At 42.0% G+C, this 26,586-nt stretch overlaps 1 protein-coding gene across 1 annotated transcript in view; it reads right to left on the bottom strand.

Annotated features, from left to right (window-relative positions):
- Nucleotides 1-26,586, bottom strand: part of Cacna2d3 (calcium voltage-gated channel auxiliary subunit alpha2delta 3) — a 929,381-nt gene that overhangs the window by 61,798 nt on the left and 840,997 nt on the right. Inside the window, exons 29-32 of the mRNA XM_048355814.1 lie at nucleotides 20,249-20,311; nucleotides 17,318-17,388; nucleotides 3,164-3,239; nucleotides 647-699 (exon numbers count right to left, since the gene is read on the bottom strand). Of these exons, the coding sequence (XP_048211771.1) occupies nucleotides 647-699; nucleotides 3,164-3,239; nucleotides 17,318-17,388; nucleotides 20,249-20,311 (263 nt within the window). The remainder of the gene's footprint in view (nucleotides 1-646; nucleotides 700-3,163; nucleotides 3,240-17,317; nucleotides 17,389-20,248; nucleotides 20,312-26,586) is intronic.

Here is a 26,586-nt window from a genome sequence, read left to right on the forward strand (position 1 = left end):
GAGAGTTTTGTGCAATTTAATCAGTCTAGTCCACATGCTTGTCCACTGGAAATCTCTGCTTTGCCATTACCAGTTTTGTTGTAATATGTCCAGTATCTGCTCTGGAAGTCAAGTCTTTCATCTTTGTGACACTTCAAGTCTGACCTAAGTCACAGAAGCATCCAACATCTTCCAAAGAGGACCAGAATTTGACAAGGTAAACAATTAAATCACACCTGGGAAAAGTCCCTGGTGCTCTCTGGCTCCCTTGTGAGCAAGCCCCCTCCCCCACTCCTACACAGAGCAGAGGCACCCCAAGTAGCTGTGGACAGCCACGGCAGTGTGTTCTGACCACAGCCCACCCAAGCTGCATTAAAAACATCCAGACATCCATGTTAAATTTAACAGTAACCACAATAAATAAATTCGGATTGTGTATTGCAAGCTGTTAGTCTGCTAAACAGTGACATAAGGGCATAGGATTGATCCTGAATAACAACAAAAGATAATTTTTTGGCCTTCATTATTTGAGATGTTCAGTGAGACTTACTTCAGAGTATTATAAAATCTAATGGTTATTGAAAGTATGAAACAAATCACCCAATTCACATTAGAATACAAAAAGAAAATACTACATCAAAATCAAAACCCAGAGGACTATACTTACAAGACAAGTTCTGTCATTATCCACTTCACTGCAGAAAGGAAGGCATTATAAGGCTGGAGGGAAGAATTCAATCCATTACAAACAATGTATCACACACAAACTTTGCAGTCTGACTTAAGGCTTTACATAAAGACAATGTTATTCTTCTAGAGAGATTGATATCAGGTTAAAAAACAGAGACTCTCTAGCTAAAGGAAGAAAATGGTTGGATACTGTATCCCAAAACTAACAGTTTAAAACTTTGAACTCTCCTGTAGTGAGATGTGATTTACTAGTAAAATAAACATGCTCTAATACAAGGGTTATCACTGGGAGGAAAAAGGAAGTTCAACAAACAATGCTTAAACCTTTACCCTCTGGGGGCTAATATTTCGCAGCCTAATGCTGAGGGGCTGGAATCAAATAACTAATTTCAAATGATAATTCACAGAGCTCCCTTTTGGAAAGGTGATTCTGTGTTCTCTATCACTGTATGTCATTCATAGAAATAAGCACAAATACCATATATTTGATTTTTAATGCCTCCTATGAATTATGGAGGATTTGAGCTAGTTTTTCTTGCACTTACATATTGGACTTAAAAAATGATAACCATATAAACATGTGATTTTTCTCCTTGCAGAAAATCTATAAAAGAAGGCATTGACAGCTTAATCTTTATTTCAGAATATTTTAATTAAAAAAAGCAGTCAGATTGTTTACTCTGTGACATTTCCTATGTGGATAATTCAATTTCCTGAATTCTGGAAAATTCCAAGTCTCCCCTTCAGTTGGCTCTTTGTACCTAGGTATGCCAGATATGTAACTGGTGGGTGGACTGGAGAGACAGGCAAAGATATTGGCAAACTCTGGGCTCCCGATGTCAGTGCCAGAAAAATCTCAGAACCTTTTGTGGCTGTGTTTAGGTATCACGAAATTGAAAAGCATGCCAAACTCTGGTTTCTGAGGCAATGCTACTTAAGCCTATTCTCTGGACATTTTAATTGTAAGAACTAGAACTGGGAAGAGGGGGACTTTTAAATAAAACAAGAACAATCTTAGATTGCCTAGCCATTCTTGAAGTTTTCTTATTTGGGGCCAGAAAGTAAATGAGCAGGAATAACAACAACAACAACAACAAAAATCTGAGGCTAGTCCCCATTAGCCCACCCAGATTTCTGACATCAAGTATCTCTCACTCTGATTTCACTATTTCAATATCTTTCTCTGAGTCAGAGGGCTCTTGGGCCCTGAGAATTAGGGTCAAATAAGCATGTGAACTTTTAACTATTTTTTAAATAAATGCATTCTTGCAGAACCATGGTTTTGCCATTATAACTTAAAAAAAAATCATATTTTCTTTCAAGAACACCCAGGTGGTCAGACCACAGGACCATGTCCCTTTAGGTCCATAGCCTGGGGCAGATCTAAGAGGATAAGAGGACAAACAAAGGAGGAAAGAAGCTATAGAGGCTTGGCATAGGAGCAGTTCATCCTGGGGCCAGGGAGAAAAGATGCCCTCCGGAAGGCCTTAGCTAAATACATGCTAAACAAAGAAATTATAGGAATATGAGATAGGAGATTAAACATTTAGATGTACATTTGCCACTCAAAAGAATAAAGCCATTGAGCTTTATAAGTTGAATGGTGAAACTTAGCTTGGGAATATTTTAAAGTCTGAAAGCATTACTGCTAAGGTTAGAGAAAGACACCATCGTAGTAAAAACTGGTATTTTTCAAAATATCCAAATCTGCATTGCCTCAGAAAATTTCCAGCTCTGAACTTCTCTTGCTCTCTCAGAATAGAAAAATCACATTAAAAACTTGCTTTCTAAAGCACCTCCTTCTATGGCCTTTCAGAAGACAAAGGTGTATATATTTGGAAACTAAAAATGGTTTTTGAATCTTGTTTTTAAGCTAAATTTTCAGATAAGTTTTGGCATTTATAAAGTCTAAACACTGCGGGTGTTATATTTATACATACATGTGGATTATATGAAAGTGTATCATTTTTTTCTTTCTGTGTTTTAGGTAATTGGTAGTCAAAGTGACACTGTCAGCACTTTGTAAATGGCATTTTAAAATGTGGGAGTAAATTGTATCAATGAACTTTTGGCAGTTTCTAGCGATACAATACTTGGTTTTTTGATCAGAAATCATAGCATCATCAACAGACCCAGATCCAAGAACATGCTAAAAATCATAGCTTTATCAAGGAAGAATGTTTGTCATCAAAATATGAATTCATTTATGGGCTAACAGTTCCATTATAAACCAAAAGGGAAGATTTCTGCTGAACAAAAGAAAAAACTTAACAAAGCAGCAAGTTGGAAAAAATATCCCCTTTTCTTCTCCATCGATATTGGGTTATTGCATTAGCAATCAAAGCCTTCAGGTTGGGCTTAAACAGAAGCAGCTTTTCTTAATTAAATATCTTTAAATACTCATGGTCTTGAAAACTTGACTCATTTAAAGAGGGAGCTATGGTCTCACAGAGGGAAAGACCAAGGCACAGCTGGGTGCCAGCACTATACTTACATCCAGGAGCCCATGGGCACTGTCACTGCTCTCCTTGTTGGCTCTGCACATGGCTTGGTAGTCATAAAGGGTAATTCTAGAGCAAAGAATGGAAAGGGTTCACAAAATAAGAAAACACAGGCCAAAGATAGTGCTATGTGTCAGCCTGGGGAGCTGTCAGGAGCACCAGGTACCACAGTCATGAGTGCAGTGTACCCTGGGGAAGAAGGAGGATGGAAGACTCGTGTGACCATCTAGGATGTGAAAGGAGGTTCTTGGGAAAGGTAGAGAGATGAGAAACCTCACAACTCCATAGCCGTTTTGGTCAACTTGATAGTCAAGGCTGATATGCTGGAAGCAATGTAGTCCAAAGGAAATATGGGTTCTAAACTGGACATGGGTCCTGATCTCCATGGTGGATGATCCCCAGGGAAGAGACTGGGCTAAGAAATAGCAGAATCTTTAACTTTCTCAAGGACTAGGAAACAGCTGACTATTCTAGCTGGTTCCTCACTGGCCTACTGTGCCACTGTCCCCAGTCTTGTCCTACAGGTCTCCCTCCACAGTGCAATTTCTTGGCAAGAACTGGCATTGACTTCTGTATTTCCTTCTGTTTATTGTTTGTGCCAGAGTCAGGTGAGAGGACACAGGGCTGAGAGCAGCACCTGTGGCTAGAAGATGGTAGCTACTAAGGCAGGATGCACTTGATTTTAGAAGTTAGTGCTTTTACATAATATATACAGTGTTTGATCTTAAATTGCTTATCATCTTGCCGTGTGTGTGTGTGTGTGTGTGTGTGTGTGTGTGTGTGTGTGTGTGTGTGTGTGTGTGTGTGTGTGTGCTGGTGCTGGTCCTGGTTCTACAGGCCTGGGCCTAGGTGCTATCTCTTAGCCTTCTTGCTCTAAGCTAGCACTCTACTACTTGAGCCATGGCTCCACTTTACAGCTTTTCGGCAGGTTATTGCAGATATCAGTTTCATGGACTTTGCTGCCTGGGTTGGCTTTGAACCATGGTCCTCAGATATCAGCTTCCTGAGCAGCTAGGATTACAGCATCTAGCTTCATGCTTCATTTTTTCATATGTCAAATGACATATGAGATGCTCAGACAGCCAAATAACTAGTAGTATAGGGTCACCATTCAACATAATGGCCTTGTTAAGATCTTTATAACAGAAAGCTTGATTTTGTGCTTTTGAGTTTAGGCTCTTAAAGTTATATTGTCCCCAAAGGAACAGCAGTGGGACATTATCACTGGAATTGGAACTGATACCAGAGGTCAAACCCTAACTCGTTCATTTACAATGTTTATTCTTTTCCTTTTATTTTAACGTTTGAAACCTCCATTTTATATTGTGAAATGGTGAAAATGATGGCTTCTTTGAAGGGTGCTCCTCAGGGTTAAAGATGGTAGCCTGTGTTGAATCTAGTATATATAGTACTTGGTGCACAGGAGACATTCAGCAGAAGGCGGAGCTGCACCTGCATCTATTCAGATATTTTCATTGCCACTGTTAATTAACGGGATGGTGTTTAGAGCAAAGGGAAGAAACTCAGGTTTTACCCAGATGCCTGGAGGATGGCCAAGCCTGTTTCCTCAGCTCATTGGCATGTGCACTATAGAGGAAAACTCCCACTTTGCTATGGTAGCCACAGGTGCACTCCGGAACTGTGAGAAGTTACTCCTGCAACTTCTACACATGGGCATTTTAGCCAAGGACCATAATGACAATATCTGATGCCTGCTGAATTCTGCAGAGTAAACTTAAGCAAAGGATTTGTCTTAGTACATCCTTAACAAGATAGATTCTGATCATCTTGATTTTCCAGAGAGGTAATCCAAGTGCTATCTAGTGCAAATATTATGCCTAAGTTCCCCTAGCAAACCAGTGGACGAGCCAGAATGAGTTGGGGCCAACTTGGATCAACTTTAGCCTGCTTTCTGCTCAGAAATACAATGAGATTCGCAGAGATGCTTTGAAGTAAGACCTGTGCCCCAGCCCATTGTCTCATTGGAAGGTCACAGCAGTGTTGCCCAAGATGAGGTCTCATAACCAGAATCAACTCACAGCTCAAGAAGAAAGACCGTAGGGAAAGTCCCCAGCCATGCTGAGCCAGCTGGCTGGCAAAACCAGCTGGTTAGGCTTGTGAGGGGCTTTTGCCATGGTAACCATCCAGGCACAGATGGCAGAGAGCTCAGGATTTTCATTTCCCAAAGGCTTTTGCTTTTAAGCTGAGGCTAAATTAAATTGCTCCAGGCAGCTCCCAGGCTAAGGCTCCTGTTTTTCATTGCAAAAGGGGGGCTTTATGATACCTCTGTTGCTGAGGAGGTTACAAAATGAACCTTCCTTGTCTTCCCCACATATAGATACCCTTAACTAGATGTTGCAGAAAGAGAAATTTCCAGATTATTACCCTTTTTGAAGTGATGTTGTTACTGTTTTAAATAACTCCATTTTGTGGCTACCTGTATCCTGTTCAGCTGATTATAGAGAACATGATAATTGCTTGCTTTCATTGGGCTCTAAAATAGGCACCAAGAATCATGCCCAACCCAACAGTGGTGTAGAACTCAGTGGCCCTCAGCTGTAGGAATTTATTCTCATTATAGATAACATGCCTCAACCCCCATGGCATCAACCCAGCCACTTTAACCATGTTTGGTCAAAAGCCGGAAGCTTGAGACCATACGATTAGCAGCACTGTGCTTCCTCCATGAAACTCTTTGAAACTTTGACACAGGCAAGCCCAGGCTATGAAGGAACAGCTCAAAGTAAGGCAAACAAAGTATGGAGACTTCTTTACAATCAATTCACTGATGCTTTTCTTAGCTAGACAAAAATTTCAAAAATATTTTGCTAAGAACTAGAAAAGATTACATTTAATATTACTTACAATTTAAATTTATAAAGGTATAAGCTCAGCTCATAGACTGGTTAGCAACTGTAGAGACCAGCATTATTAATCACTATGTAAACATCTCCATATTTGTAAATACAGCCCTACAAGGAGGAACAGGGAGACATTTGACATAAAAACCCATCACAGAACATAATTGAGCAACTTGGAATCTGATTTTGAAAGCAAAATGACTCACTGAAGTAGCATGGAAAAATATGGGCTCCTTGTTGACCTATTAAATATACTCTCTGGGGGCAATATGAATGTGCAAGGACATGAAGCAGAAACCAGGGAGCTTCTTAACAAAGAGACTGTCACAGTGGGAAGTCCCAGCTCATACATCCAGAAAAGTTGGGCTTGGCGAAAGCAGGAAGTGCTCAACTATAGAAAGGCCCCTTGATCCTGCTGTGTCGTCAAGACCTCAGCCCACAGTCACTTCTCAGCACAGCATAGCACAACATCTCTCACACTGCCCATGGCAGTGAGCTTCTATCACTCTAACCAGAAATCACTAAGAATAAGTGGAGTTGATGAGCATTAATCATCAGCAGAGAATTGGCTTTCACATGACTATATCGGCCAGGAGCCCAGCACTTGGTGGCTGTGCAGAACACCTAAAAGAGAACCAGGAGAAGGCTTCACTGGTTTGCTAGATTAGGCAGAGGGCTCTATCAGCAGCTAATCAACACCTTTCTCAGTCAGGTACTAACAATATAAACATTTTAAAGAAGAAAGGAAACACTTATCACATCAGTACCTGGTCTAGGTAATAAGAGCAAAAACATTAACGTTTGCTTTCTGTTTGAAACAGTTATTACTATTATATCTAATAGGATAGGAAACTAAGGCTCAGAATGGTCAAGTCATATGTTAGGATATTACTCTATATGTTGCACAGATTCTGGTCACTGTAACAAATTACCCGAGACAAAGAATTAAGGAGGGGGAGCCTGTTATTTTGCCTCCTAGTGTCATAGGTTTCAGTCCACAATTGGCGGTTCTATTACTTTCAGGCCCCTGTTGAGGCAGAAATACCATGTGGAAGGAATAAGCAGAAAAGCTGTTTACCCAGTAGCAGCCAGGAAGCAGAGTGGAGTAGCAGGAAGGGGTCAGTCCCCACTCCCAAGAGGCCCCACTTGTCACAGTCTATCACCTCCCAAAAGTCTATTTAAATTGTGAATCTGCTGGGCACTGTTGATTCACACGTAATGTCCTAGATACTTGGGAGGCTGAGATCTGAGGATCAAGGCTTGAAGCCAACACGGGCAGTAAAGTTGTGAGACTCTTATCTCCAAGCAACCACTAAAAAGCCAGAAGTAGAGGTATCACTGGGTAGCAGAGTGACTGTTTTGAGCAAACAAGCCAATTGAGAGTAAGAAGCCCTGAGTTCAAGCCCCAGTAGCAGCACACAAACAAACAAACAAACACAGATATTGAATCCATCAAGGTAATGAAAATAACTTCCTGTTATTCTGAACTTGATTGAGAGAAGCCCTGACTTGACAAATAAGATGAACATCCTCAGGACCAAGAGAAAGTCTTCTGAGGGAATGTGGTCCTAAGTGCAGAAACCTCCAGCATTGCAGATGTTTGCCTCCACTCACAACAGAGTGTTGCTCTGCCAGCCATATCTGCTTCACTGAGGATCAAATTCACAGAAACTGTCAGCTTGTTTGCTCATTCACCTGGTCCATCCACAAAAGTTACCTTTCCTTGGCTTAAGTGGTAGACTGTCTGCCTAGCAAGGGCAAGCTTGAGTTGAAAGTCTAGTATCACTACCTACTCCCTAGCCAGAGATGCAGGGGATCACATTTTGTGGTCAGCCTGGCAAAATGAAAATATGAAATTTTCTTTGCCTCTTTGAGAAACATCTGAATTCTGCTTTGGGAATGAGTTAACAGAAATGCACCTGAGTGGAGAAACTCGTAGGCTGGGGTAGCATTCTTAGGCTCTGTTGTGCTCAGAGGTCATGTCTGTTCCTAGGAACTGCATCATAATAATGCCTGTGATGTGTGGAGCACAGGCACTGCAGAACTGCTGAGATTGCTGATGGCATTAGTAGTAGTAGTAGTAGTAGTAGTAATAAAACCCAGCAGCTATTAGAATGTTCTTATACCTTCCTTGTCTGGGCCAGGCAGGCACACAGCCCAGTGGCTACATCTTCTGTGGCCATGTGTGCTCAGATGGCATTGTCACATGGCGTGCTGGGGACCTCAGGAGTTGGGAACATAGCCCAGCTCCTGTGTTGCTGACATGGATATTGAAGGAAAAGGTCAATATTCAGAAGATCTTCACTGTTGGAAGCAAATTGTGGTGTACTGGAAGTGGTAGAGACTTTCAGTTGTCTTCTCATACTTAGTTTTCTCTTCTGACAAGCATAAACCTGACTTTTCTTTTTCTTTAGTATTGGGGGTTTGAACTCAAGGCCTCTTACTTGCTGGGCTGCTGTGGTATCAGTGAGCAACATCTCTAGCTTGCTTTTCAATGGTTACTTTTAGAAAAGGATTTTGCTGTCTACACTCAAGCTTCAATTCCACAATCCACTTACTTTTAGGTTTCCTGTCATCTTTGGGTTCATAGGCTCATGCCACCGTGTTCAGCTTCCCTCTATGGAGTCGGAGTCTCATGAAATTTCTACCATGGCTGGCCTAGCCCTAAGATCATCTGATCTCAGCCTTGCATGTAGTTGGGGTTGGAGAAGGGATCTCACAAACTTTTGTTTCAGGGTTGGACTTGAACCACAATCTTCTTGCCTCAGTCTTCCAAGTAGGTAGCTTTACAGGCATGAGCCACTGCACCTGGCTCTGACATTTTAATACTACTTTTTAGTAGCATTTCATCAGTGAAATGGCATTTATAACAGAAATAGTATTTCATTAGGCTACTTACTATGTTTATTAATTGCAATTAGTTTATTAAAGTGACCTTTGTACAGAATTTGAGATTTGACATTTTGGATCTTCATGAATCCTTCTGCCATCCTAAACTATATTATACCTGGAACTCAGTAACTATTTTATACCATTAACCTTGAGTTTAAAAATCAACTTGTAGAGAGGTAGTTAAAAAAGAAATACTTAAGCATAGTGGTTCATGCATATAACTTCAAGTACTTTAGGCAGAGAGAGAAAATCACAGTTTGAGGCCAGTCTGGACAAAAAGTTAGTGATATCTCATCTCACCACACAAGCCAAGTGTAGTGGTTCAAGTCTGTCATTCCTATCTGTGCAGGAGGCATCAGTGGGGCAATTGTGGTCTGAGATCAAGCCTGTACATAAACAAAAGACCCTCTCTAAAACTTAGCTTAAAGAAGAAAGGGCAGGGGGTATGGCTCAACTGATAGAGCACTTGCCCAGCAAGTATAAGCCCTGAGATAAAACCCCAAGTATGTCAAAAAATAAAACAAAAACAAAACAAAAGCTGTATTGTTGGATACATGATGACTAACATGAAGCATTCAAGTCATTATTTTACAAAGGTAAGATAAGCATAAATGTAAAACAAATACTGAAAATGTTTTAGCCTGCTCCAACCATAGAAAAAGACTAATTGAGATGATCAAGAAAGCAAAATCTAGAGTCTGAAAGACATGAATTCAAGTTCTATCCCCCTGATTATTACCTTGGATGAATTTAACAAGTCACTGAGATGCTCTGACTTCCATGTTGATTCCACTTTGTCTAATGAAATAATAACTAGATACTTCATGGATGTAAGCTTATAGAATGCCCCAGCCCAGACATAAGGGCAGAATGACATTGCCAAGGGCAGATCTTATCAGAGGGGCAGGTAGGGTACCTCCCACCCTAGCCACATGAGGGTATAAAGGTCCTCCTGGGAGACAGTTTTGGCGCCATTTTCCTTACTCCTTTATGGGAACTTGGCCTTGCTGGCTCTGCTGGCAATAAACTTCTGCTCTACTGTGACTTTGTCAGTGGTCTGTGGTCTTCTGGGATAATTTCCTTTCAATGGACTTGTCATGGGAATTAACTAAGGTAATTAATGTCAACTCCTTGGAATACATCTCACCTATAATTGGTATTCAATAAGTAAGGTACCACCAGAGTGAAGATGACGGCAGAATTATTGTTACTGTAGTTGAGATTATCTGTCTAGCAGTAGCTTCAGGGTTTTGCAGAGTAGTTCAATGCAATCTCCATGTCTGTGCATTGCAGAATGCTTGGCCCAGAAACTCACTTGTCCAGGCCAATCTGTCTCCTTGCTCTCTTGTTCCCTTCAATGCCACCTCTGACAAAGCATACTTCTGTGGAAATGGCCAGGCCCACAGGAAGCCAAGAAGCCATTACATTCATTACACGAGTTGTTGAGTATTAGACTTCGGTAGGGCAGTCAGCATTAAAGGAGAGCAGCCATCCAAACATAACAGACTTCTCCTTTCACACTCTAGACTCCAAGGCCAGGGCATTTGCTGAAATGTAATGTGATTACCAAAGACAGGGGGAGGGGCGCAAGCTCCCCCCTCCACTATCCAGGCAGGGTAGACAGAGTCCAAGTATGGACTTCTAGCTGGAGATACCACTTTTTAGAAAGGTGATTTCAACAGAAAAACATCTGCCACAGGGAATTCCACACAAAGAAACCACACTTTAATGAGTGTGTGGAGTGAGGTGATGAGTATGTTTGCCAGGCCCCATGGGAAAAATACCATTGACCTTGGACAGAGGAAAGCCCAGGGATCTTACACTAGGCACAGCATAAAACCAAGCCAAAACAGAAAAGCCACACATACACACAACCACATTGGCACAAACAACAATGAAAAAGAAATAGAAAAGACAATGGCTGAGAATGATAACTACTATTGGTAACTCTAAGCCAAAACCAACTCCATTAACCATCTACTTCCCTGCAAGCTACGTGTACTCCATTGCCTTTTCTGTCCTGAATCATAGTTAGATATGCAGCAACAAAAGGAAGGCTAGGCATAGCGGCTCACATCTGTAATACCAGCTACTTGGGAGGCAGAGATTGAAAGGATTGCAGCAGTTTGAAGTCAGCCTTGGCACACTTTGTGAGACCTCAGCTCAGCCATGCTGTCATCTCAACTCTGCAGGATGTGTAATTAGGATGATTTTGGTTAAGCGCAGACTAAGCAAAGAGTGAGATCCCCTGTTGAAAAATAACTTAGGTACCAAAAAGATTGGGGGTCTGTCTCAAGCAGAAGACTGCCTATTACTCTATCAAGCATGAGGCCTTCAATTCAAACCCCAGGATAACGAAAAAAAAAAAAAATAAAAACAAAAACAAAAGACCCTTTGACCTCCTGAGAAACCACAAAAATATTTTTGGCAAGAACAAAAAGCCCAGAGAAAACTCTCAAGTTCTGTGTACTTGATAAAAAGCAATAGCTTAGCCAGATGTGGGTGGCTCATGCCTGAATTCCTAGCAACTTGGGAGGCTGAGATCTGAGGATCACAGTTCAAAGCCAGCCAGACAGAAAAGTCCTCATGAGACTATTACTTACAATTAACCATTCAAAATCCGGAAGTGGAGGAGCTGTGGCTCAAAATGGTAGAGCACAGGCCTTGAGGAAAATTGCTCAGGAACAACACGCAGGCCCTGAGTTCAAGCCCCACAACGCAAACACAGACACAGACACAGAGACACACAGACACACACACACACAGATACAGACACACAGACACACAGACATACACACACACACACACACACACACACACAGCGCAACAGCTCTCTTTAAGCCTTCAGTGAGGGTTTATTTCATTATCTGTTTTTGTTTTTAGCACTGGGATTTGAATCTCATTTGAATCTCTGTCCTCGCCAGCAGAACTGCAGTCCTCAGCATCCAACATAGGTTGAGATGACAGGCATCTACCACTCCATCCAGCTATGGGTTAAAAAAGGGTCTCACAAACTTCTTTTAGTCAGGCCTCAAAACACAATCCTACTCTCAGTCTCCCAAGTAGCTAGACTTACAGGTACTAGCCACCAGCATCTGGCTCTTTATATGATTTGGGGGGCATATTGAACATTTATTTGGCTCCATATTGAGCTCTCTTCAATGTTCAATGTTCACAATATTGCCTTCCCTCTTCCTGGCTCAAAAATTGTAAACAATTGTAACAATTGTAACAATGTCAGGCTTATCCCACTTGTATAATCACTGGAGGGGGGATGAGGTGGGAAGAGGTCTGTCAGGATTTGGCCACAGTAGGCTTCCCTTCCTGATGTGAAGTCTGATGCTTGTTCTTGCTGTCTCTGAGTACAGTGGTCCCCTCAGTATGGACGGGTGGCAAATAATGTCCCTGGGAACTCTAGGAGAGTAAATCACCAGAAGCAGGAGAGGTCCATCTCCCCACAGCACAGCCTAAGGCAAGGATACAGGTACTGGAAGATAATCTAAGAAATAGATCCAGAAAGATGGGCATGGGGCTCTTCTGTCTAGAAAGGTATCAATTCAGACAATATGTTTGTGTGCAAGTCTGAAAGGAGGAAGAGGGACAGAGGAAATGGAAGAAGGCAAAGCATGGTTCAGAGAGCTGTCATGCACAAGCCTCCATTTTTGTGATGTGATCCATATACTGGCTGATTGCACCCTGTGGGGATTCTCTCCTGCCGTCACCACTGGCAATGTCCAAGCAGGAGACTGCCACATACTCAGGACAGGCTGTAACGTGTGCAAAATGGTAACCCCGTAGTTACTCATGCATTATGCCAGTTACTCCCTACTTTCAGGCTTATACATATTTCTTTCAGTCCTCTTTTGCTGTTGAGAAACACTAAAATTTAGTAAGTGAAAGTTGCCAAAACTCAAGCAACTCTAAGGCAAGCAGCAGCTAGCCTGGTACCCAGGTGCTGTTAAGTTGGTATTTCATGACCCTGTCTGCCCAGGAGAACCACATGAAAGCATTTAAGAGCACTGATGCCTGAGCTTGCTTCCCTGCTTTCCTATGAACCTCTTGGGGCACAGGTGTGAGGTATGTTTTCAATGCCCCCGCAAGAAGATGCTATGAAACAGCGAAGCCTGATGCTCTGCTGTGAAGGGAACATCTGTATGGTAGTCACCTTTGGGGGAGAGGGGTTGTCCTTTGATGACAAAACAGGAGAAAAGTAATGAAAAAGATCCCAGGCATTTGGAACTCTCACTCAAAGGTTAATTTGACCACATAGCAATACCACTGCAGTTTGAAAATCGTTTCCAAGTATTTTAGTTAATTCTCAGTTTCCAGCAAGGTCCCCCTTGTGGTGATAAAGTAGCTGATGTAGGCTCAGAGAAGCTGAGAAAACATTCCAAAACACACAGTTGCAGACCTGATGCTCTATCTGAAGTCTTATTTCAAAGCCAGAGTGTCGCAGAGGTTCAGTGGCTGCCTCAAACTCTCTCCTATGACTGACTCTACTTTTTCTCACTTCTCCCTAGATATTTGACAACTGAATTTGTATCTTTGAGAGTAAAATGGCAAAGAGGGAAGATAATAATTATTATTATAATTATAATATTATTATAATTATAATTATTATTATGAAAGAGTTTCTCTTCAGTGGGGACAATGTCATAGCCGATGACAATAAACAGAGAGTGCCAGTTCTGAGAACTAAAGGTACTAATCTTTCACTAGACATGAACATGAGTGAAAAAGATGAATAGCTAGAGCAAGAAAGCCAAACGAGTCACTACTCAGTCACTACTTTCAGCAATAAGAACAAAGAAGAATTTGAAGTTCTGTGTTTGAAAAACAAAAAGCCAACTCAGCACCTGCTATCATGTAAGAAAAGAAGAGCAGCCTGGGGACTTAGCAGGATCTTTGTCAACTATAACTACCAGAAATTTGGCCCATCTTATTGCTCAGCTAGCTTCCTACTGGGAGTTACACCATCCAGATAAGACACTGCTGAGCTAGCGCCTTTCTCAGCTGCCTGTCATCTCTCACTGGACTGGGGAAGCTCTGAGTACAGCAAGGTACAATTTGACGATGAGCAGGTGAAGGGCAGAGGTAGTAAATTCCCTGTGTTCATTCATACTCCAGGATAATCGAATCTAACTTGGCTACACAGACATAGGGGCAGCTCTTAACCACTCTCCACCTTACAATTTTCATCCAGAAGATGAGAATGGGATATGTTTATACTCAAGACTGGTCTCACAGGCCTAAGGACTGGTATCAACACATACCCCTGAACTTGAAAAGGTCCATTTCTGATCTGATATTATGCCTTCAGTGTTTAAAAATTCTTGAGACATGTGAATAAAATATCCCCTATTTACAGTTTGCACGGAGTCCTGCTATTGTACAACTGGCCCTGATTTCTACCTGTCTCACAGAGTTGTTAGAGGTCTGTAGAAGGTCTGATCTGTCATGCCACCCAGCCTGGCTTGTGGCAGTTGCTTAGGGAAAATGCATACTATTATTTCCACACTGCTAAAGGTTCAGCTCTGATATCTGGCCTGTGGGTTATAGGTCAGCAAAGGGGAACAGATTCAATTAAACTGACCAATGCTAGCTTCAATAGTTTTACACTTTGCCACAGGATTTTCTGAGAACTTTCCAGAGTTGTTCATTTGTTCACAGGAATTAGTCATTTTCTTCCCACAGGGTACTGCTGCTCCAGATCCGCACATTCTTTCTGTTCCTTGGCAATGGCTGGTAGAAGTAGTATTGAGTCACCAAGTGAGTGGCCAGAACACTGATGCTGAGGCAAACACAGCTGTCACTTCCTCAGACCCAAGGAGGCTGGCTTCCTGAGGGAAGGAGATGGGGATCTCCTGAGAAGCTCTTTATTTGAGGTGGTTTCAAGGGCTCTTGCATAAGATCACTTCCTTTGCACAACATATGTAAACTGATGAAATCAATAAGCCTTGTCAGCCAGCACCATCCAAGGTGCTGAGAGGTCATTTCATGAACTGATCCAATTTACCTGGGCTGATCATATCTTCAAAGTGGCCTAGCCCCCAGGGTTCTGACTTACTCTGGCATCTTGGGGTCATAGCTTAATGGTGCATGATTTCTGTCCTTAAAGACTGGCAGTTACTTTCACAGGTACCTTGTTTCAATGTTTCTGCGATGCACATCTTCTCTGAGTAAAGGACTGTCAGCTTTATGTTCTCCATAGCAGGACATGTAGAAATGACCACTTGAGTCTGATACAAGGACTGTGGCGCTTCCTGCCATAGTTTCATCACCAGGTGTCATGGGTATGTGAACATCATCTGGTGCCCGCAGTAAGCAAAGCCAAGACCGAGCCAAGATCCACAACAAAAATCACAGTGGCAGCTGGCAATTACTGAGCCCTTAATATATGCCAAGTACTATGCTAAGAACTTTATGCTTATATTATCTCCTTAGCTCTGACAGTAACCCTCAGAAGTGATTTATTATCATCATCATCATCATCATCATCATCATCATCACCTCCGTTTTCCTGGTAAGAACTAGTGCTTGGAGAAGTAACTTGATTTGCTCTAAGTCACGCAGCTAGTAAACATCAGAGGCTGGATTTGACTTAGTCTGACTCTAAAATTCAAACTTAAATTGCTCTCTTTGTTCCAAGGAGCTCACGAGGTTCATCCAGCTCTTGATGTCAACAATTAATGCCATAACTCCCAGATCTGCCTTTTTCTCAAATTGGTTAGTCTTATAGTAAAAGCAAGTTCTAGATTTACCCACATTAAGGAGACCAGAAATTCAAAATTCTATTACAACCTTTCTCTTTCTTCCACCAAACAGTTTGAATGCACCATCCAAGAAGGAAGGGGGAAATAAGTTTGTTAAACCGTTGAAATATATACTTTCAGATTAGAAACATATGTACTATTTTTCTTCGTCTTTTGTCTCATCTGCCCAATGGAGCTGAAAACAAACTGACATGATACACATCTACAGAAAGGTAGGAAAAGCTAGGCTAGTCTTGGATGGTGGGCAACCTAGGAGCTGCTGTGCCAAACTTGAACAAATCCTGGAAAATCTGCTAGCAGCCCAAAGTCAGGTCCAAGTAGTTTTCATGCCTGAATACAATGACTGCTAGAGAAGAAGTCTGGACTTGAATAGCTGAAAAGGAGTTGGGAAGGGGTGAATATCTGCTACAGGCAGGCCCGAGAAGGAGTATGTAAGAGATCGCAGAAGTGCTGGCCTCCTGCCAGATTTTTATATCATTTCTTTTCTCCCTCCCTTCTGGCATAAACAAGTTCTGGAATTTTAAAAACTAGGTCATCATTTTTTTAATTCCCTGCTTTTAGTGCAGAGCTCAGTTAGTCTTGTTGACTGGCTTAAAAGTCTGATTTCCTGAGTGAACATTTCTTAGCCATTCAGCTTTAGGGGAGTAATGAACCCACTGTGCCTTTCTTCCTGGCAGCAGATACACAGTGAATCCCACCATCGAGCTAGAGGACCATCCTTTGCATGCCTGCCATTATATATTTAAATAGCAGCATTAATATACCTATTAAAGCTTCACTTCAAAGACAGCAGTTCTTCCCTGGAGGTAAGGTCAGAGGATGGCACTGAGCTCCTGAGCTCCAGGGGACCTTCTGATACTCTAATCTCAAGAAATGATGATTGGCAATAGGGAAAGTGGGAGAAGAATGAGCGAGGGGGGAACAAGTTTGACAAGAAAGGTACTCCCTACCTTACATATGTAATTGTAACCCTCTGTACATCACCTTGACAATAAAATTAAATTTAAAAAAATGATAATTTTCAATAGGCTTTGGTGTTCCTAAGATCAAGACTGGCCTTGCTTGGAGGGAGAAGGAGCCAGGAGGGAGCTACCTAATCTGTGCTCAAGTTTACCATGGGTTCTCACAACTACCTAGAAAATTGGGCCTCCTCTGGGTTTTCTTCCAGCCGTGGCCTCAATTTATCTCTACTGGGAGAAAATCTTAGGTTTCCCTCGGTTTTCTGAAGAAATATCAGTGACTTTCTAAATTTCTCCTTCCATTCTTGAGTTCCAGATTCCCAGGAAGCTTGCCTGATATTTGGGATAGACAAAAATATATTCCTCCTTTCTGACCAGGTCAGAACTTCTCCTACTCCTTCCCAGTCGCTTCAACCTCTCAGTGACTACTCCCACTTCATATTGGCCTCCAAACTCCATGCTAGGCGAACAGGAAGCTCATTGTGAGTTGAGTTTCTAAGACTCATTTGTGAGGCATCAGATTTCAGTGAGATTTTTCTGGAGTGTGAACAGAAGTAGGAACCACCTATGAAGTCAAATCTGGGCTTGCTTTATTTAACCTTGGTTTGTTTCACCTTATTTAGGTAAACTTTGGAGGGACTCAGGGGCCATAAAATTCTTACCTTTTAAAGGAGCCCATAGTTAACAATTTGTTCATCACAGCTCCTTCCACCTCACCAAAAAAGTCTCCAGTCTGTAGGGAAGAAAAGAAGACACATGAAGAAGCATAGATAAACAATGAACCAAATAGCAGAGTAGAAACATAAACAGTCTGGGTCCTGGAGTTGGCAAGGTCAAAGGCAGAGTTTTTGGCTTTCTGTTATAGAAAAGCAGAAAGGGCACCGATGATCAAGAGAAGCCTAGGAATTTTAGGGAAAACTGTTGAACAGATGGGACTGTCCCCAAAACACATGGGGTTTGCTGAATACTGAAACTGAAACACACACACACACACACACACACACACACACACACACACACACATTATCTTTGGAGGGAGTCAGCATTAATCTGCACTTAATCCCTTGTGATTAAAATGCTACTCCAAACAGTCAGAATAAGGCTGTGAAGGGGCTTCCTAAGCAGTAACAAAAACAATTGTTTATAATTCCTGGATGACCTGTTTAGGAAAATAAAGCACTCCACTTCCCCAGTCCTATAAATTTCCAGCAGTTGAGAACCCATCCTTTCTCAAAATCACTTTCTGATAAACAGTCTCAAATAAGGGTGCTCGTATATTGATAAACCCTTGACCAAGCATGAGATTATCCAGGGAGACAGCGTGGCTGCTTGGTCTTGCAATGGCCTAGCCCTGCATCCAGGGCTGTCTTCAGTTCATTGCCAGGTAGAAGCTGTGGTGAGTCCACTTTTTGCTGCTGGATAGAATTTGCAAACCTTGAATGCTCTCCAGATAGCCTGGACCACTGCGAGGGGGGTGTCCTCACACCCTGCAGGAGAGCACAGCTCCTCCATATTACTATGATAATCACCTTCTGCTAGCACCCTGAGCCTGTGCAGAGCAAAAAAGAGCCCATTTCTCCTCTGAGTAGAAAGCTATGAACATTCATAACATGTATGTGAGTAGGAAGAAGGTGTGACAATATCTAATGTCCAATATACATTAGACATTGTATTAACTAAACCTTAGTTGATTGATACTAAATGAATGGATAACCTCGATCACACTAACAAAAAATTCTCAGCTGTGAGGCAAATTAACAGACTTCATCAATAAGTTAGGAAGGAGGAAACATTTCTTTGAATATCAGATACTTCCTTTGTGATGAGAGAAACATTAGCAAACTGTGGGTGTGTGCTGCAGCTAGGAGCAAGAAGGACATTTGTGTTTTGTGTGGGTAAATATGCCGGTGTCAATGGAACTGGTTGTTAGATGAAGAAGAATTAACCTAATTGGGGGGCAGAAAGCCAAACATTAAACAAGTCCAGGCTGAGCAGGCTGGCAGCCCTCTTGCCTAATGTTGCAGAGGAGAGGGAAAGAGGGAGAGAGAGGGAGAGAGAGGGGGAGGGACAGAGAGGGGGAGGGAGAGAGAGGGAGAGGGAGAGAGAAAGAGAGAGAGAGAGAGAGAGAGAGCGCGAGAGAGAGAACACGCAGGGTGCTTGTGGTGGCTTTGTGTGGCTTTGAAAGAATGGGTATTTCCTGTTTCCGTGGTCTGTTGGCTGGTCCAGGGCTCAGCATAGGAAGACATTAACTCCAACTTCCTGTGTCCCAGGACCTGGCCCTCTCTCAGCTTTCAGTGGCTTTGGCAGAAGGACAGAACTCCTCTCAGGTGATGTGTTTGGGATCTTGCTGCACAGATCCCTTCATTTCTCAGGGTACACACATGACCACAAACTGATGGACTTGTCTGTTGCCGCAGAGCCTGGTTTTCATCCTACCTCAGGTCCACCAACTGTACAATTCCCAGTGATGTTCAGTATTTGCGGTGACTGCATGCACATTTTGAGTTTTGAAGGCAAATTTACATCCAATTCTACCGTATTCCCATGGATAAGAGGAGAAATAGAAGCACATATCTTGTTTCTTGAAGTCACTGTTTATAAATCAACAAACCATTGAGCTCAGAACTGAAAGATCCACTCTTAAAGACAATTAACTAACTTATTAAGCATTAATGGGCCTATCATACTGTTGACTTTTAGGGAATTTACATACATTTCAGAAAGCATTCATTATAGAATTCTAGTATTCTCAAATATTAGAAATCTCCCATAGTCAACTACCCTTGTTTTCCAAAGTCTGTCCTGAGGCTGGACAGAAAACATCTGCCTCTCCTGTTAATATTACTTTAGTATACTAAGCTGCAAGACGTGTATTTTTTTTCTTATTTTAATATGCCAGTTGAATTTTGAGTTGAAGTTGGTTGCCTTTCTCATTTTGACTTTGGAATAGTAGAAATTCCTGTGTGCAGACTCACAACTTGCTAGCTTTCTTCTCTCCCTTTCACTGTACACAGTCCAAGCAAATGGAGAAAATTCTTCTCCTGTCTCTGGACACCAGTCCCTCAGTGTTGTGAGCTCAAGTTAATCCTTCAACTTAGATGCTTGATTTTTAAACAGCAAGAACTACAATGAAAACTGAAAACAGTAATTCAGTAAAAGTGTGTGTGTGTGTGTGTGTGTGTGTGTGTGTGTGCATATGTGTGTAGAAAGGTAAAATATCAGAAGGAAAAAGCTCCTTAAAGTTATCCAAACACTAAGGTACCTCCACCCTTCAGGCAAAAATCCCTCATGTAACACAGGCAATTCTGAAACAAAGTTCTATATCATGAGCATTTTATGGGTATGAGAACAGACCATGGGCTCTGGCGCCTCTCCACCTGCCCCCTCCCTTCTGGGACGTAAACACTCTTTGGGGCCTGCTGAGAAGTCTGCTGTGACAGTCTTGGAGGGATAGAAATAAGGCTTATAATCAGCCTCCTGCCTTTTCCCTTTAGATCATTGTCTCCAGGTTGTCTTCAGCACCGTAATTAGCCTTACCTGATCCAAGCTCATTCCAAGCAACCTTACTTGGAGCTGAGGGATTTTCCACTCACCTGCATGTAGTCTTCAGACACCAGAATAAACCCATTATTGTCTATGAGGTAACAGTTCACAGTCTAGAAAACAAAAACCACAGTTTCAACTTCAGATCCTCGGACTGATTTTACATGCAATGATGTACTTCTGGCCTCAGAGAAGCCCATTTTGGGGGTAGAGAAGTTGAATTCAGGAGATTGAAAAGGCTTGCTGGCTCTGTAAATTTAGGCCATGGTTAAGCTAACCCTAGAGTTGACTCTGCAAGATAAACCAAGATGGAATTCCAAATAAGACTTAACCCAGATTGGGATAAAATGAATATGCATTACAAATGACAATTATAGTTTGTCTTCTTTTTTTTTTTCTTTTGTAGGGCCTGAATATTTCCTAGGAGCTAAGTGTCCAGAAGCCCTTGACCTTGTACTTTTGGTGGGTGAAGTGCATGCAGCTTGGAGAGTAAATCTCCCGCACAATGCCATTACTCTAATGATGTATTAATGAAAACACCTTGTCAGCTTGCAGGACCATCAGGGGACCAGGTAATATTTTTTAATTTGTACATAGACTGAGACAGGGGGAAGGGGTAACCTTCTGCAAAAAGGGGCCCCTCAGGCCTCCAGAGGTTTTCAAACTGTTTTTAATTGGAGCTGGACTTGGGGGGCAGGACTGTTAGCTTTGGTAACTTAGACTTATAAATTGTGGAAAGCAAGGTGAGTCTGAACATCACTTCCCCCATATTCCTTTAATCTAAGTGAATGGTTTGCTACAGGCTAAATTTTAATTATAGTGCTGTAGAGTTTAAACTTAAGGCTTAATTCTGTCCTTGATGTAACTCAGTTTCTATTTATTGCAGCTTTACATACCTATTGCAACATTTAATTTGTAACATATCTTTACCCTGAGTTAAATTCCTGCCAGCTCCAGGCCACCACAGGGTTGGGGTTTTCTGGAACATTGGCCTATGCACAGGGTTGGCTTGAATCAAGGACAAAAGGACAATAGTGAGTAGGTTGGAAAGGTCTGGCCTTTATTTCTAGATAGTGACTGCGTTGGATGGACAGAAAATTAAAAGCCTTGCTAGCACCTTTATATAGAGGGTCTGGCTGCTTTGGAGAACAGAGCTTAGCTTGTTTATAAAACAGGGTCAGATGAATGACTTCAGTAACCTTGTCATACTCTGGCTGTTTCCAAAAACCCCTGGCTTCGGGAACCCTAATTTGGTCCTGGAATCTTGATAAACTACTTTTATTCTCAAGAAACAGCATAATGGCAGCAGTCCATACAGCAGTGCTTCTACAGAGGGTGTTACTATCCTTACAGAAATTTACATTTAATTTTAATGTTAACTTGATTAAATTTGGAAACAACTAACACTTCCATTCTTAAACCTAGGATGACTCGTATTTCAGGTATTCCACATCTAACCCTACTAGTGACTACACTTTTAGACATGTCGATACTTGCACAAAGTAATTTTGTTGTCCAAGACAGCAATGTCTTTGATTACACTAGGAGCTGAACACATGTTATACCAGGCTACACTGGATTGCATTTCATAAATCCATATGCTTGTTGACTTGAATGCCACGATGTTTACTTTGGAGATACAAATACCAGCAAAACACCCCATAAATGCAAGTTGAATACAAAAGTAGACGCTATTTCCAGATATTGATTATCTAACTCCTCACAGCTGCACAGAGTCAAAAGTTATCAGGAGTCCTCTCCCCAAATTCCAAGTTATAAAATAAGTTCTTACGAAAACATCTGTAACTGATTAATAATCATGTAGTAAATCCTATATCATTGGTTACTATCTCTCTACTGTAAATATTGGGTAAGAAACAAGGCAAACTGGTATCACAAACACTGCAAATCTTAAGAAAGAGGCAAGACGTCATACACAGTCCATGATGATGAGAACATCTTCTGTCTTAAAGGAAGCTATTGACACATAGGATTAATCAGAATTTAGAAAAACTCACAAGACATGAGAAGTACTTCCAAAGAGAATGATTTCTAAAGCAAGTAATCAAGGAAGGTCAGGGAAGATTCATCAGGTCCTTTACTGTAGTTGACCCTTTATGGGGTCACTCTGAGAAAATTAGTTATCAGGATCTCTATAGTTGGCCATTTAATAATTTTATTAGAAACATTAAAAGTCTCTCCCCACCCTTTGGGAAATACAATACAATACAACTACAACTAGACACTGAATTGGTTAAATAAACATTCACAATTCCTACTTTAGAACAATATTCAATAATGAAACTTTTCATTATTAGTTGTGAACATTTGGCTCTTCTCAGACCTCCCTTCTTGGATGTGAGGAGCCTCTGACACTGGCCAGTGCAGAGTGGAAGGGAAGTCAGACTTGTCATTAGGGGTTCCCCTGGCTTTCCCCTCTCTTCTGTCAGAAACAACAGAAAGTGTGAAGCCTGTGTCAACACGAAACCTAGAAAACCAAGCTGGAAAAATGGATGGGTGGCAAGCCTGGGAGATCACCAGATGACAACTACCACACAAAGAAATTTTGTGTAAAACTTTGTTGTCACGAAGGAAAAAGAGCAGTAGGGGTAGGGGCTGAGGAGAAGGAGGGAAAGGCTGAGGAGGAGGAGGAAGAGCAATTATAGGAGGACATTGGCCCAAGCAAGGCTTACTTTTCAGAAGTCAATGGTTATCCTCTTGGACACTGGGGAAGAATGAGGCCCAGAAATATATCTTCTCCAATGTCACACAGTTAAGCAAAGTGGAAACCCAGGGCCACATGACCCCAAAGACCATACTGAACTACTGGCTGTCTCCTCTACCCTCCGGAAGACACAGGACATACTATGAGCTTAGGGACCTGCCTCCTTAAAGAAAGTCCTCTTTAGAAGAGCAATCCCTTAGCCTACAGCTTGCTAAGGGTGGATCTTTCTGCTACTGCTTATCACAAGATACTACTACAGGTGGCAGAAAAGTCAGCCCAAAAATGCATGCACCAAATGCTTCGAGTGCTATTTTTATGGTTGAATGTAAGAGTAACAACAAAAGTGGCTGTGTTTAGGTTAGTTTGCTCAGGTGGTTGTGACCATAATTACAGGTTCCTGAGTTCCCTCAGCACAGCAATTCTTAAGCTAATATCTGAGACCAAAAGACTAAATCAGACATAATTTAGCAGGGTTCTGTATATATCTACCACTTGTTAAAGAAGAATTAATGAAAGAAAACAAGCCTAGGATAGGCTAATACCTAAATTACACTTGAAGACCCAGTCACGTGGCCAAATTAGCTTACATCCTACAAGATAACGCAGGGGAAAGGGAGAAAAGAAAGTCTTGCCATGGTCTATAAGGATACAGTGCTGCTACCACTTCTTCAAAGGTGCCTCAGGTTGTGTCTGCAGGTGGGCATGCACTGCTGGAAACAGGCTGGGAAGCCTTGGCTTTTCCTACGCTTGTACAAATGCATGAGAACACTGGCATTTCTTCCTAGGACTGTTTGTAGTTAATGTTCTTAAAATGTACCCCCCCCCCCACACACACACACTTCCATTAGAATTTCAGGACAAGAAGTAGCAGCAGAGAGATAGATGTCTTTCTGGACTTGCTTATGGAAATGTTTCTATTTCAACTGAATAATGCTGAACTTTAAAAAAATCTGGTCAGCTTTTTAAGCAAAAAGCTAGAACTGACTGACAAGTCACTAAGAGGATCATGTCAAAGTCTGTGTGCTAAGTCACTGATGCAGATCTGGGCCACTGAATCTGAAAGGTATCATTACAAGCAACACTCTGGTGTCTACCTGTAAACACTGAGATATAAATTAAGTGACTAGATGACTACTTAAACAGATCTCCTGTCAACAACCACTAGAATTAACTTATTACTGAGAAGTGTGGTAAGTGGAGTCAGCCCACAGAGTTAGGGGACAGATGCTTGGAGAACAACTCAGCAAGTACAAAATTGGTCACTTTATGAAAACTATTTAATTGCCTTTTCTCTACTCTCATTCCATAACAGGAAATGCAGGAGATATTTATTCTACTTTCCTTCATTATGCCTTAAACCTACCTTCTCAACCCCAACTCCTTGTGACAGGGGCCTATCCATCACTGAATCCCAGAGGACCACTAACAGATTGATGGGCTGGGAGAAATCAGAGCTTCCAAAACAAAGACTCTTATTTCTGATTATCCAGCAAAAGCTAGAAGTAAAGGTGTGGCTCAATTGGTAGAGCACTAGCCTTCAGGGACAAATTGAGCTAGAACATGCCCTGAGTTCAAGCCCTAGTACTGGCATTAGAGAAAGTAAAGGAAGGAGGGAGGGAGGAATGGAGGAAAAGAAGGAAGAAAGGAAGGAAGGAAGGAAACAAAGAAACAAAAGAAAGAAAGAAAGAAAGAAAGAAAGAAAGAAAGAAAGAAAGAAAGAAAGAAAGAAAGAAAGAAAGAAAGACAGAAAGAAAGAAAGAGTCAGTATTACTTAGGGAAGACATTTTAGTTCACAAACGCAGATGTCTTGACGTTAAATCCTAAAACCTAAATCCTTGTGTGAGAACTATGCAATCACAGACTGGGAGGCAAAAGATTCTAGGGAATGAAAAACCCACAGAGCTGATTCTGGTGTTAACTGGAAGAACAATATCAACTGAGGCTAAGGCAGGCTTTAGAACCAGAAGCTCTAGCAGTTGGTATCAGTGTTACCTTGAGCCAAGTCTTTGAACCCTAGAAGTCTCAATGTTCTTTTGTGGACATAAAAAGTAGATAGCAAGTACTCCCCAACTGGGTGACTGAGAAGGTGCAGTGGGAGGTGCATGGTAATGCTGGGAACAGTTAAGTCTTCAAGAACATGTGCTCAGGGGCTGGGGATATAGCCTAGTGGCAAGAGTGCCTGCCTCGGATACACGAGGCCCTAGGTTCGATTCCCCAGCACCACATATACAGAAAACGGCCAGAAGCGGCGCTGTGGCTCAAGTAGCAGAGTGCTAGCCTTGAGCGGGAAGAAGCCAGGGACAGTGCTCAGGCCCTGAGTCCAAGGCCCAGGACTGGCCAAAAAAAAAAAAAAAAAAAAAAAGAATATGTGCTCACATCCCTTGGCCAACGGTTATTGGCCATCTGTCACATGTCCAGTTCTACAATTCTAACATTTCTCAGGCAGAGAAGTGGTTAAAATCAAAACAAGGGGGCTAGGAATATGGCCTAGTGGTAAAGTGCATGCCTCGTATACATAAAGCCCTGGGTTCGATTCCTCAGCACCAAATATATAGAAAAAGCCGGAAGTGGCGCTGTGGCTCAAGTGGCCGAATGCTAGCCTTGAGCAAAAAGAAGCCAGGGACAGTGCGCGGGCCCTGAGTTCAAGCCCCAGGACTGGCAGCAAAAACAAAGCCAAACAAAATAAAAACAACAGGCCCTTGCTGGGCACTGGAGGCTCAGGCCTATAAGCCTAGCTACCCAGGAGATCTCTGAAGATCAAGTTTCAAAGCCAGCCAGGGCAGGAAAGTGAGTGGCACTGTTTTTCTCCAATTAAAGCCAGAGAAGTAGAGGTGTGGCTCATGTGGCAGAACACTACACTTGAGTGAGAAAGCTCAATGTCCCAAGTTCAGGTCCACAGGTTTGGTGATTTTTTTTTCTTGGTTTAGGGAGATGTCTTTGTTTATATTGAGGTGGGGTGGGGGTTGGTTCTTTCACCTAAAATTGAAGCTAGAGTCAGTATGTCTCATCCCAAAACAAAATAGTGCAACTGCTTAGTACTCTTCTTCAGGTCTCCTAACCTCATCTCTAATATGTCTGTTTTAGGATACCTTGACCCTTTGTTCTCACCACTTGCTTTCTCATTTCATTATAGGTCAACTATAATATCAAAATATCATCTATATGAAATAATTTTATTGCAAAGTAACCACTTTGGAAAGATATACTTGGTAGCAGGGACCTGTGTACCCATGAAAGATATTCAAAGCCACTCCCATGGACTCTCTGGCCAGGTGGGGTAGCTCCAGATACAGAGATCCCACCTATGCAGATGTAGCTCTGCTCCAAGGGCTGTAACAAGTCAAGGTGTCTCCTATATGACAGTGGAGTGCCTAAGGACTCTCAAAGGCTTAGAGATGGTAGATACTATTAATCTGTAGTTCTCTAGAAAAAGAAAGAAAAGAACAGAATGTATTAGGAAGGTTTTGGCCCCCTCATCCTCCTCCAAATGTCTTAGTTAGAGGACAGCCCTCTCACCTTCCACCGTCTTTGCAGAGTACTGCTTCTCTCAACAGGAGTTGGAGGTTGGTGATAGGTAATTGAGAAAAGAGAGTGGATGCAGTGAGGAAATGCTAGCTGGGTCAGGCTGAGATGGGAGGCAGACATGGCTTTCCTCCTTCCTTT

The sequence above is a fragment of the Perognathus longimembris genome, chromosome 10 (genome assembly GCF_023159225.1).
Source record: "Perognathus longimembris pacificus isolate PPM17 chromosome 10, ASM2315922v1, whole genome shotgun sequence".
Classification (NCBI taxonomy): Eukaryota; Metazoa; Chordata; class Mammalia; order Rodentia; family Heteromyidae; genus Perognathus; species Perognathus longimembris.